We start from the raw sequence: 14,192 nt of genomic DNA on the forward strand, positions 1-14,192 counted from the left end.
AGGGCTGTTGTCGGCTGCAAAGTGACTTAGATATGATGCAGAGCTGGGCTGAGGAGTGGCAGATGGAGTTCAACCCTGTCAAGTGTGAGGTTGTCCATTTTGGAAGGACAAATAAGAATGCGGAATACAGGGTTAACGGTAGGGTTCTTAGTAAGGTGGAGGAGCAGAGGGATCTTGGAGTCTATGTTCATAGATCTTTGAAAGTTGCTACTCAGGTGCATAGAGCTTGTAAGAAGGCCTACAGTGTATTAGCGTTCATTAGCAGAGGGATTGAATTCAAGAGTCGTGAGGTGATGTTGCAGCTGTATAGGACCTTGGAAAAGGCCACATTTGGAGTACTGTGTGCAGTTCTGGTCGCCTTATTTTAGGAAAGATGTGGAAGCTTTGGAGAGGATGCAGAGGAGATTTACCAGGATGTTGCCTGGAATGGAGAATAGGTCGAAACAGGATAGGTTGAGAGTGCTAGGCCTTTACTCATTGGAACAGCGAAGGATGAGGGGTGACTTGATCAAGGTTTATAAGATGATCAGGGGAATAGATAGAGTAGACAGAGACTTTTTTCCCTGGGTACAACAGAGTGTTACAAAGGGACATAAATTTAAGGTGAAGGGTGGAAGGTATAGGGGGGATGCCAAGGGTAGGTTCTTTACCCAGAGAATGGTGGGGGCTTGGAATGTGCTGCCTGTGGGAGTGGCAGAGTCAGAATCATTGGTGACCTTTAAGTGGCAATTGGATAGGTACATGGATGGGTGCTTAAGCTAGGACAAAATTTCGGCACAATATCGTGGGCCAAAGGGCCTGTTCTGTGCTGTATTGTTCTATGTTCTATGTTTCTGTAAAATTTAGATGGTTAAGGACTCATCTGATTGAAGTCTTCAAAGTATTGACAGCAATAGACAGGATAGATAAAGAAAACCATCCCTAGCAGTTGGAGATTTTAGAGCTGGGGGTGTAGTCTGAGAATTAGGGCCAGACTCTTCAGGAGAGATGTTAGGATGCATTTCTACATGCCCTTGAGAAAGTGGTGGTGAGCTGCTGCCTTGAACTGTTGAAGTCTGAGTACTGTAAGTATACCCATTAGTGCCATTAGAAGGGGAATTCCAGGATTTTCACCAAGCAGCAGTAAGGAATGATGGTAGATTTCCAAGTTAGGATGGTGAGTGGCTCAGAGCTAACTTGCAGGTGGTGTTCCTATGTATCTACTGCCCTTGTCCTTCTATATGGACATGTAATTGGTTGGGAAAGAGCTGTGTATAGATTCTTAGTGAATTCTGCAGTGCTTCTTGCAGGTGGTAAACATTACTGCTGCTGAGCATCAATGGCGGAGGGAGTGGATGCTTGTTGATGTGGTGCCAGTCTTGAATGATGTCAAGCTCCTTGTGTATTGTTGGATTAGATTAGATTAGATTACTTACAGTGTGGAAACAGGCCCTTCGGCCCAACAAGTCCACACCGCCCCGCCGAAGCGCAACCCACCCATACCCCTACATTTACCCCTTACCTAACACTACGGGCAATTTAGCATGGTCAATTCACCTGACCTGCACATCTTTGGACTGTGGGAGGAAACCGGAGCACCCGGAGGAAACCCACGCAGACATTTAGGGACTATTCCATCACTTTTTTTGCCTTGTAGATGGTGAACAGGCTTTTAGTTAATTGCTGCCATATTCCTAACTTCTGACCTGCTCTTGTAGCCAAGGTATTTATATGACAAGTCCAGTTGAATTTCTGGTCAATGTTGATAGTGGGTCATTCTGTAATGGTAATGCTATTGAATGTCGAGGGATAGTGGTCAGATAATCACTTACTGGAGATAGTCATTGTCGGGAATTTGTGTAGCATGAATGTTACTTTCTATTATTTAGCCGAAGCCTCTGTAATGTCCAGGTCTTGTTACATTTGAACATAGTTTGCTACAGACTACTTTATGAATCTTGGTTGAAAAATAGCTGACTCAAGAAAAAGAAACTTCAAGTGAGCTGCTATCATTTGGAATGCACTGCATGAATACATGGCAGCAGCAAATTAGTGTAGTCCAGAGAGCAGACTAATGCTCACAAGTTCAAATCACAAGTTCCAAAAAGACCACTCCCTCCGTGACTCCCTTGTCAGGTCCACACCCCCCACCAACCCAACCTCCACTCCGGCACCTTCCCCTGCAACTGCAAGGAATGCAAAACTTGCGCCCACACCTCCCCCTTTACTTCCTTCCAAGGCCCCAAGGGATCCTTCCATATCCACCACAAATTCACCTGCATCTCCACACACATCATTTACTGCATCTGCTGCACCCGATGTGGCCTCCTCTATATTGGGGAGACAGGCTGCCTACTTACGGAATGTTTCAGAGAACACCTCTGGGACACCCGGACCAACCAACCCAACCACCCCGTGGCTCAACACTTCAACTCCCCCTCCCACTCCACCAAGGACATGCAGGTCCTTGGACTCCTCCATTGCCAGACCATAGCAACACGACGGCTGGTGGAAGAGCGCCTCATCTTCCGCGTAGGAACCCTCCAACCACAAGGGATGAACTCAGATTTCTCCAGTTTCCTCATTTCCCCTCCCCCCACCTTGTCTCAGTCCCAACCCTCGAACTCAGCACCACCTTCCTAACCTGCAATCTTCTTCCTGACCTCTCTGCCCCCACTCCCACTCCAGCCTATCACCCTCACCTTAACCTCCTTCCACCTATCGCATTTCCAACGCACCTCCCCCAAGTCCCTCCTCCCTACCTTTTATCTTAGCCTGTTGGCACACTCTCCTCATTCCTGAAGAAGGGCTCATGCCCGAAATGTCAATTCTCCTGCTCCTTGGATGCTGCCTGACCTGCTGCGCATTTCCAGCAACACATTTTCAGCTCTGATCTCCAGCATTTGCAGTCCTCACTTTCTCCTCCAAGTTCAAATCCCAACATGGCAACTGGTGAAATTTAAATTCAGTTAACAAATTTGTTATTGAAGGTTCGTCTCCATGATGGTGATCATGAGAAATATCATAGTTGAGCAAACCCTACTAGTTCAGAAATGTCCTTTAAGGAAGAAAATCTGCCATCCTTACCTAATTTGGCATGTGTGTGATTCCAGATCCACAGCAATGTGTTTGACAATTAATGGCCTCTGAAATGGCCGAGCAAGCCACTCAGTTTAAGGGCAGTTAGCGATGGACAACAAATGCTGACCTTGCAAGGATGCCCATATTCCTGAAATGTTGCCAAAAGTCCTTGAAATATGCTTTCAGGGTTTTGGGAAAAATATGGGGTCATGGAACAAATTTGTTGGTGCCTGCAGAGAGCTAAAATGGGTACGATAGACTAATAGGTGTTCTTTACTTCATTTCCTCCATCATAAAGTCAGAAATGGGGATATTGATTGGCACAATGGTCAGCACCATTTGTGATGCCTCAGATACTAAAGCACAGAATCTCAAAATTATTAGTCTATTCAGCCCATCATGCTGTATTATCTAGTGCCAATCTCCTGCCTTTTCCCTGTGTCCCTGCACACTACTATTATTCAAATACCCTCTTGACTGCCTCATTTGAACCTGACTTCAACACCTTTCCAGCCAGTGCATTTCATACCTTAACTTGTTGTCTGAAAAAGATTTTCCTTGTGTCATCCTTGCTCTGTTTGCACATAATTTTAAATCAAAGGCTTCTCACTTTTGTTTCTTTTAAAAGCAGAAACAGTGTCACCCTATTTAACCTGTCCAGGCCACTCATGAAATCTACAATTAGATCTCCTCTCAGCCGCCTTATCAATAAGAACAACAATTCCAACTTTTTCAGCTGAGGATAGATGGAAGTTTCTCATACCTGGAACCACTTCAGTAAATAGAAGCAGTCTCTGTCTAAATGCAGCAAGACCTGCACAACATCCAAACTAGGGATGATAGATGGAAATAACACATGCCACAGAAGTGATTGGAAATGACCATCTTCAACACGAGAGAATTTAACCATTAATCCTTGATATGTCATTGTGTTACTGTTGCTGAAACCCTCAATATTAAAAGATTAATGTATGGGTGTCACTATTGACTGGAAGTGACTGGACCAACCAATTAAATACTATGCTACAAGAGCAGGACAGAGGTTGGAAATTCTCTGGTGTACAACTCCTATTCTGTCTTTAGGTGAAAGTACTAAATTGGGGGAAGGCTAACTATCAGAATATTGGGCAGGAATTGGGGGCAGCTGATGAAGGTGAATTCCCATCTTGCCTGTGTGAATCTTTTAAAGACCTGGTGATTGGAGTTGTGGACCAGCATGTTCCTGCAAAAATGAAGGATAAGGATGACGAGAAATTGAGAACCTAATCAAAAAAAAGAGGCATATGTAACGTTTAGGAAACTGAAAGTAGACAGAGCCCTCGAAGTAGACAAAGATTTCAGGAAAAAACTCAAACAAGGAATTAGGAGGGCTAAGAGGTCTTTGGCAAACACAATTATGGAAAATCCCAAGGTGTTTTACACATATATAAGGACATCATCCTCACTTGGAAATGTATCACAGTTTCTTCATTTTCATAGAGTCACACAGCATGGAAACAGACTTTGCTCCAATTAATCCAAGCCGACCAGGTTTCCCAAACTGAGCTAGTCAAATTTGCCTGCAGTTAGCCCATATCCCTTTAAACTTTTCCTATTCATGCTCCTGTCCAAAACCATAGCTCAGGACAGGGTCAAAATCCTGGAACATCCATTATATCAGTGATATCATGTGTACTTTTCTTTGTCAGATGTGTTTCATGATTTTTAGTCTTTTTTTGTAGATTTTGAAGATTAATTACTATTACAAAGAATTTTGAAAATAAATCTGATTTGCTAAGATGTTTTATTTTCCTTCCTGACCCATCTAGAGGCAAAACTGCAATACTGACAGATAACAGAATTCGTATAATGAATGAAGTTATATCAGGAATGCGAATCATCAAAATGTATGCATGGGAAACGCCCTTTTCAAATTTGATTGCTCAAGTTAGAAAGTAAGTTTTCTTTAAACCATATACACTATAACGTGTGTACAATGGTTAGGACCAAACTGTTTCTGGATTTCAGACTTTTCTGATTCATAGATTAATGTTAAAAGTGTCTAGCTATAAATACGTGAACTGCAAAACAACAAAACACAGTGAACCAGTTATAAGTATGATAAAAGTTTTCTCAAAATACTGTATATTCCATGTTTGTGCCAGAGTGCTGGACAGAAATCATGCCCTGAGTTGCTTGGGCCTGTCCAAAACGTTTCCAGGTAATCTATATTTGCAAACAATGGATTTCTGGACTGGTCAGAATACAATATAGTACCATTTACTCATTCAGTAAATATGAACTGAAAACCCAGGTCATTTTATAAGTAAGTTACTGGTATATTGTAATTTATCTGACAGCTGGATTTTACATTAATAGTCCAGGAAGTAATGTTTGTGTTCCTGATTTTTACACAGCAAGGCCAAATTTTATGTGAAATAAAAACAGTGTTGGAGAGCTGAGTAGCACTAGCACTGACAATGGAGAGAGAGAGAGAGAGTGTTCACAGAAGAGTCACGTTGGGACAGAATTGTTTGTTCCGATTCTCTCTCCACGAATGTTGCCAAAGCTGCTGAGTTTCTCCATCACGTTTATATTTTTATTTCAGATTTCCAGCACGTGTGAGTGTGTGTGAGAGAGAGAGAGAGAGAGAGAGAGAGAGAACACTATATGTATATATAGCACCAGCTAATGTAATTTGCATTATTAAAAGGTTGGGCCACATGTCAGGACAATAACAGTCATGAGCTTACTTAATGTTAAATTCTGAAGTTCCAACAATGGTAAGAAAAAATTGAGAAAACTGAATCTGAAGTTTATTAGTCTCCTAACTTTAGATTTATAAAATGTGATAGTCCATGTGACCAATGCAAAATGTCCTCCTGTAAGCTTTCACAATACCTTTTCAAGTTGACAACATGTGTAACTTTTCTGAAAATAGTATTTAATTTCATAAAAACTCTTTCATCTTCCCTTTTCTGTCCTGCTCCTCCTTCCCACTACATTCAATGGGCATCTTTTCTCATTAGAAATCTTTGGAAGGCAACACCTAGGTCATTTTCAAGAGGAAGGAAGTTTTCATCGTATATTAAGAGGACAGGAGATTCCAATGTTTTTATCAGTATTTTTATATTTTAGTCTGGAATACAATCTGTGCCACGTCTCAATTGGATCTGCAATCTGTGATTCAGAGAGAGAAAAGACATAGTTACATAAATCTTTTTAATGAAAACGAGAGCCCCTCAAAATGCATTCATTCAGAGCTCTTATCAGGGAAATGGAGTGGGAAGTTCCAAAGAGGAAATATTAACTCTGCTCTTCTTTCCACAAACATTGTTGGACCTACTGAGTTCCTCCAGGAACTACAGTGTTTTACATTAATTTCCAGGAATGTGAAGCTTTAGTTAGAGGAAGCAACAGTGTGACAAGTCTTAAAGTATTACTATGACCCAAATGACTAGTCCAATTTAGGGACAAAATAATTTTGGTAAGATTCATAATCTCGATAAGGTAATTTGAGAGAGGTATTTCTACTGAATGGTAAGTGCAGAGCAAATATTTACAACCATAAAATGAAGGGTCATAACATTATTGCAGAGTTTGGTTCTAAAATGAGGAAAAATGTTTTGTGGTTTTCAGTTCTGTGAAGACATTTGAGGTCCGTTATTTTGATCATTGAGTTCAAAATAGCATTTAGAAGGAGTCACGTGATTTCAACTAAATGAGGGACAAGTCACCTGGGAAATAATTGCTGAGATGTTTGCTGACTTCAGTTAAATAGCTACCAAAGAGAAGGCCCATAATAGCAGAGGTCCTGTTATTAGCAGTGCCTGCAGATTGTGTGTTTTTTGAGCAAAATAGAATGTATCTGCAAATGCAAATTCACCCCATAGATGGCAGCATGGTGTCTCAGTGGTTAGCATTACTGCCTCACAGCACCAGGGACCTGGGTTCGATTCCACCCCCGGGCGACTGTCAGTGTGGAGCTTGCATGTTCTTCCTCAGGCTGTGTGGCTTTACTTTGAGATGGCATGGTGGCTCAGTGGTTAGCACTGCTGCCTCACAGCGCCAGTCACCTGTGTTTGATTTCAGCCTCAGGTGATTGTCTGTGTGGAGTTTGCACATTTTCCCCATGTCTGCGTAGGTTTCCTCCAGGTGTCTGGTTTCCTCACACAATCCAAAAATGTGCAGGTTAGGTGAAATGGCTGTGCTAAATTGTCCAGTGTTCAGGGATGTATAGTCATGATTTGGAGGTGCCAGTGTTGGACTGGGGTGTACAAAGTTAAAAATCATACAACACCAGGTTATAGTCTAACAGGTTTATTTAGATGCACTCGCTTTCAGAGCACTGCTCCTTCATCAGGTGGTTGTGATCAGAGATGTGTAGGTTGGATGCATTAGTCAGGGGTAAAATGTAAGGGAATGGAACTGGGTGAGTTCCTCTTAGGAAGCTACATCTGGACTTGTTGGGCTGCAGGGTCTGTTTCCACACTAGAGATTCTGAGATGTGTGTGTGTGTGTGTGTGTGTGTGTGTGTGTGTGAGAGATGTAGTGTGACATGAACCCCAGGTCCTGGTTGAGGCCATCCTCATGGGTATAGAGAAGTGCAAGCTGATGTGTTTTGCAAAGAAGACTTGGGGCATGCACAATAAATGGTAGAATTATATCATTTCATAATTTCTATCATTCTCTTAATCTACATGCTCCTTCATCAGGTGCTTGTGATCAGAGATGTGTAGGTTGGATGCATTAGTCAGGGGTAAAATGTAAGGGAATGGAACTGGGTGAGTTCCTATTAGGAAGCTACGTCTGGACTTGTTGAGCTGCAGGGTCTGTTTCCACACTAGAGATTCTGAGACTTCTGTATGTGTGTGCATGCATGCGAGGGTATGTGAGTGTGTGTGTGTGAGAGAGAGAGAGAGAGATGTAGTGTGACATGAACCCCAGGTCCTAGTTGAGGCCATCCTCATGGGTATCGAACTTAGCTATCAGCAATATCAATGGATGGGAGAAAAAGTTCAGTCTAGAGAAGTGCAAGCTGATGTGTTTTGCAAAGAAGACTTGGGGCATGCACAATAAATGGTAGAATTATATCATTTCATAATTTCTATCATTCTCTTAATCTACATGGTTACACACCAAGTTCTAGGAAGTGATTTTGGGCAGTTGATCAGTGCTGACACTAAAGGTGAAGCAGCCATTTTCCATGCTGTAGAACTTTTTTATTTTTATAATACTGTGAAGTGTAGAGAAAAGAAGGGACTGTGGAGTGCTTTTGTACATATCCTTGTAGTTAGCTAGAAAGGCAGGTAAGGGAATCAAGAGGTATATTGCATTATTAAACTTTATCAATCAAGGCATTAAATCGAAGAGCTGGAATTTTCTACTCTAACTGGTTGAAACCCTGCTGGAGGACTGTATGTACACATTTTTGGTCACTGTACTATAGGAAAGATATGATTGCATTACAGAGACTACAAGGAAGATTAATGGGACTATTGCTTAGACTGGACAATGTTGGGCAGTGTGGGGTAATTTCCAGCAGAATAGGAGCCTGTTGAAAAACTTGATTGAAGTGTAAAAAAATTAGAGAGTAGAGTGTATAAGAAAGCACCCTTTTCTTGGTTGATAAGTCTAAAACCAAGGGCATAGATTTAATGAAAGATGTGTGAAAAAGTTGCCTTCAGGTCCCTTTTTAAATTTTTCACCTCTCTCATTAAACCTATGGCCTCTAGTTTTGGGCTCCCAACCCTGAGGAAAAGATCTTGGCAATTCACCTTATTTATACCCTCATGTTTGAATAAACCATGATAAGGTCACCCTCAGCTTCCTATGCTCCAGGGGAAAAAGCCCCAGCCTAACCAGCCTCTATAACTCAAGCTCTGCAGTCTCGGTTATTTTCGTGTAAATCTTTTTTGCATCCCTTCCGGTACAGACAGCAAGTATTTATGCTACTGTTATTGCTTACAGTTTGCAAAGTCTTTATTTTGTGGTTTATAGTTCAAGGGCTATATTCTGTTTCAGTAAGGTCAGAGGGAGAAGACCCCGAAAGTAATTAATGAATAATATGACCATATGATTTTAAGAGCCTTTAAAAGGTTTAATTCAAAAGGGAAGTGATGGCAGGATAGCTCAAAGCTGTGGTTTGCTGCTTCAGCTCTGTGGGAAGCCAAGCACATTTACAGTGCCCAGGGCCAACACAAGTGAATGACGTGTCAGCAGCTGAAGCTCCTGGAAGCCCAGGTTTCCGATCTGGAATACTTGCTAAGGACATTACGGGCATTTGTTTAGCTAAGAGTATGGTGGATAGCATGGACAGAGAGGTGGTCACACCCAGGCTAAGATTCCACAGATAGGAAGGGAATGGATGATCACCAGGCAGATTTTGAGGACAAGGCAGGTAGTGCAGGAACCTCCTGTGGTTATTCCCTTGATAAACATATATACCACTTTGAACACGATTAGAGTAGAATAGCTTCTCAGGGGAAACTAGGAACACAGGCAAACTTGTTACATAATGTTTGGGTCTACTACATTGGAGAGGAGGAGAACGTGTGAGTGTGTAATAGTTATAGGGGATTCAGTTGAAAGGGGAATAGCTAACTATTTCCGTGGCCACAAACAAAACTCCAGGATGGTATGCTGCCTCATTGGCGCTGGGGTCAAGGATGTCTCAGAGCAGCTGCATGCCATTCTGGAGGAGGGGTTAATGAACAGCCAGTGGTAAGATACACATCAGTATCAATGACATAGGTCAAAAAATGCTGGAGGTCTCAAATGTTGAATATGGAAATTTAGAAAGTAAGTTGAAAAGTAGCACCTCAAACATCATGATCTCAGGATTAACACCAGCACCATGTGCTAGTCATAGGAGAAATAATGGGATACATCATATGTTAATGTCATATACATGGACTTTAGTAAGGTGTTTGATAAGGTTCCCCATGGAGAAAGTGAAGTCACATGGTATGTAGGGTGTTCTAGCTAGGTGGATAAGGAACTGGTTGAGCAATAGGAGACAGAGAGTAATAGTTAAAGGGGGTTTCTCGAAATGGAGAAAGGTGACCAGTGGTGTTCCACAGGGATCAGTGCTGGGGCCACTGTTGTTTGTGATATACATAAATGATCTGGAAGACAGCACTGTTGGTATGATCAGCAAGTTTGCAGATGACACAAAGATTGGAGGAATAGCAGAAAGCTTAAGGAACTGTCAAAGAATACAGGAGAATATAGGTAGACTGGAGAGTTGGGCGGAGAAGTGGCAGATGGAGTTCAATCCAACCAAATGTGAGGTGATGCATTTCGGCAAGTCTAATTCTAGATTGAATTATACAGTGAACGGGAAAAGTTGATGAGCAGAGAGATCTGGGAGTGCAGGACCATTGTACCCTGAAGGTTGCTGCACAGGTGGATAGAGTGGTCAAGAAGGCATATGGTATGCTTGCCTTCATCGGACAGGGTATTGATATAAGAGTTGGCAGGTCATGTTAAATTGTACAAGACATTGGTTTGGCCGCATTTAGAATACTGTGTACAGTTCTGGTCACCACATTACCAAAAGGATGTGGATGCTTTGGAAAGGTGCAGAAAAGGTTTATGAGGATGTTGCCTGGTATGGAAGGTGCTAGCTATGAAGAGAGGTTGAGTAGGTTAGGTTTGTTTTCATTAGAAAAAAGGAGATTGAGGGAGGACCTGATTAAGGTTTTTAAAATCATGAAGGGTATAGACCGGGGTAGATAGCGATAAGCTTTTTCCCAGGGTAAAGAGAAGTCACACTTTCAAAGTGAGAGGTGAAAACTTTAAGGGGGATACACGTGGCAAGGACTTTACGCAGATGGTGGTGGGTGTCTGGGACGCGTTGCCAGCAGGGGTGGTGGAGGCAGGCATAGTAGATTCTTTTAAGATGCGTCTGGATAAATGCATGAGTAGGTGGGGAGTAGAGGGACACAGATGCTTAGGAATTGGGAGGCAGGCTTAAACAGTAGATTTGGATCGGCTCAGGCTTGGAGGGCCGAAGGGCCTGTTCCTGGGCTGTAAATTTTCTTTGTTCTTTGTCCTTTGTTCATCAGATGAACATATGTCTGGAAAGATAGTGAAAGGCAGAGGGTTTCAGATTCCTGGGGCTAGAATGACAAGGATGTGGGAATCTAAGCAGATAAGGGAAGAGAAACAAAGATGAAATGAAAGATCAGGAAAATGAAACAAGGTAGACAACGTGATCAGGGGCAAGAGGCAGATGAGTCCACAGTGCAAAGGAAAGATAGAATTATTTACAAATGGCAAAAGACGAACCTAAAAGCTTTGTACCTTAATGCACAAAACATTCAGAATAAGGTGGACAATCTGATGACACCAATCGAGGTAAATGGATATGATTTCATAACTATTATGGAGACATGGTTATAACGAAATCAGAACTGTGAACTTGACATTCAAATATTTTACTATTCACAAAAGATGAGGGAAGGAAAAGGTGGGGTTGGGATTGCACTGGGGTTGCACTGCTCAAAGTGATGAAACTTGGACAATTGAGAGATAGTCTTCACTATGGTTATATGGAATTGGGTGGAGATAAGTAACAGGGTGGGAAAGAAAACATTGGTAGGAGTAGTGTTGAGCCACAGTAGCCACACTGCTGGAAATGACATAAATCAAATTATAAGATTGTAAAAAGAATAAAGCAATAATTATGGGTGACCTTAATCATCTTGTTAATTGGTCATTCAAGTTGGAAAGGGTAGCTATGACAATGATTCATGGAATGCATTTCAGTTCCAAGATTAATATGTCATGTTGCCAACCAGGGAACAGGCTATCTTAGATTAGATTAGATTAGGTTCCCTACAGCATGGAAACAGGCCTTTCGGACCAACAAGTCCACACCAACCCTCTGAAGAGTAACCCACCCAGTCCCATTTCCCTCTGACTAATGCACCTAACACTATGGGCAATTTACCTAACCTGCACCATCTTTGGATTGTGGGAGGAAACCGGAGCACCCGGAGGAAATCCACACAGACACTGGGAGAATGTGCAAACTCCACACAAACGGTCACCCAAGGCTGGAATCGAACCTGGGACCCTGATGCTGTGAGGCAGCAGTGCTAATCACTGAGCCACCGTGCTGTCAAAATCTGGTAATAGGAACGGAAGCAGGTTTAATAAATGACGTCAGAGTAGAAGGACCCCTTGGAAGAAGTGATCATAACATGGTAAAATTTAATATTCAGTTGGAATGTGAGACTTAGATTAGTAAGCAAGCAAGGACAGACATTTAAGGATGTAAGGGGGTTTTAAAAAAATGCCAGTAAGTAGGAAAGTTCCTATGAGAGGGATAAACCTTAACTAACCAAGGAAGTTAAGGAGAGTATACAGTTGAAAGAAAAAACATGCAAGGAAGCAAAAGTCCACGATAGCCCCTATGACAGGGATAAATTCACAATCCATCAAAACAAGATGAGAGAAAGTAAACTACAAAGTCAAATTAGTGAGGAATATAAAAACTGACAATAAGAGCTTCTTTATACAAAAGAAACGTGTGATAGAAATAAGCATCGGCCCCTTAGAAAATGAATCTGGGGGTAGATAGTTATGGGGAGCAAGGAAGTGGCAAAGCAGTTAAGTAGAAAATTTTCATCACTGTATTGTAGAAGATACTGTATGGAGAAAGGGCAGAGGTAATGTTAACTCTGATTTCTCACCACAGATGCTGCCAAACCTACTGAGATTTTCAAGCAATTTTTGTTTTTGTTTCTGATTTCAAGCATATGTAGTTCTTTTGCTTTTTTGTTTATTTTCTGAGAATTTTGCCAGACAAAACCTGAGAGGAGAAGCATGGCAATAGTCAGTTTTGCAAATTTCCATTAATGTTTTACTGATGACCTTTTTTTCCATGATGCAGTTCCTTGTTGCCATTCTTGTTCTATGGTTTTCATTGTGTTATTTACTCCTCCAGTTGTGTGATGTACATTCCATTTCCATTGATTTTCATTAGCTCAAATTTCCACATCAGCAAATAGTCATAATTACTACACAGAAATATTAACTCCCATTTTGGGGTGTTTCCATGTGGTCCTGGTTTTGATTCTCATGCTGACCACTGTTTTCAAAATGGCTTCTATTTATAGACTTGATTTCCTTCTTCCTATCCCTCAAAAACTAGGATCAACAAATGTACAGGATACGTGAAAGGATTTTTTTTGCAGATTAACATTTTCATAAGATCAACTGTTATTCAAGTATATATAGTCATTATATCTCTAATAAATACTAACCTACTGAATCACAGTAAGACTAAGTTTGTTAATAAGAATGTACTTTATCAAAAGTATTAATGGAGAACATCAGATGAATATTTAACCTATAAATCAAACCTTTGTTCAAACATTCAAAGACAAAAACAAATGGTGGTTCTGTTCTGAATTTCAGGAAGGAGATTGCCAAGGTTCTACTAAGTTCTTATTTACGTGCCTTGAACATGGCCTCATTTTTTATTGCAAGCAAGATGATATTGTTTTTTACATTCCTGGTATACGTGCTACTTGGCAACACCATCACAGCAAGTCATGTGTTTGTCACAGTTTCGTTGTACAGTGCTGTGAGACTCACAGTCACCCTGTTCTTCCCAGCAGCTATTCAGACAGCTTCTGAGGGATTAATCAGCATTAGAAGGATAAAGGTATGTACAAGAATCAAAAAAGGATTTTGCTGATTTTGCTTCTCTTGGCAAGAGAAAGTCTATTACTTTGGTGAAATTCCAATCTCCTGGTCAAGAATATTAATGCAAGGAAATAGAGCACTTTGTCAGTTAAGATATTTAGTACCCGCATTAATTAATAAAGATAATATAATTGCTCTGGAAACTAAAGATTATAGGAAGTAATAAAACAACTGTTAGTAACTTAGGCACGAGAATAGGTTATTCAACTCAATCAGTTAGATAGAGGCTGATCTGCACCTTAATTCCATTTCCCTCTTGTTTCCACACTACTTGATACCCTTATGAAACAGACCAGTTGGGTTGCATACTCCTTAATATCTATACCTAACAATGCACCTTGATTCCATACCCCTGAGAACTCTACATATCAACCCACCCTCCGAAGTGTAACCCACCCAGACCCTTTTCCGTCTGACTGATGCAATTTAGTATG

The 14,192-nt window shown here is 41.3% G+C and overlaps 1 protein-coding gene across 1 annotated transcript in view; it reads left to right on the plus strand.

The window, feature by feature from the left end:
• Positions 1-14,192, plus strand: part of abcc4 (ATP-binding cassette, sub-family C (CFTR/MRP), member 4) — a 438,076-nt gene that overhangs the window by 88,530 nt on the left and 335,354 nt on the right. Inside the window, exons 7-8 of the mRNA XM_043692688.1 lie at positions 4,869-4,994; positions 13,468-13,745. Coding sequence (XP_043548623.1) covers positions 4,869-4,994; positions 13,468-13,745 — 404 coding nt within the window. The remainder of the gene's footprint in view (positions 1-4,868; positions 4,995-13,467; positions 13,746-14,192) is intronic.

Source organism: Chiloscyllium plagiosum, chromosome 6 (assembly GCF_004010195.1).
Source record: "Chiloscyllium plagiosum isolate BGI_BamShark_2017 chromosome 6, ASM401019v2, whole genome shotgun sequence".
Lineage (NCBI taxonomy): Eukaryota > Metazoa > Chordata > Chondrichthyes > Orectolobiformes > Hemiscylliidae > Chiloscyllium > Chiloscyllium plagiosum.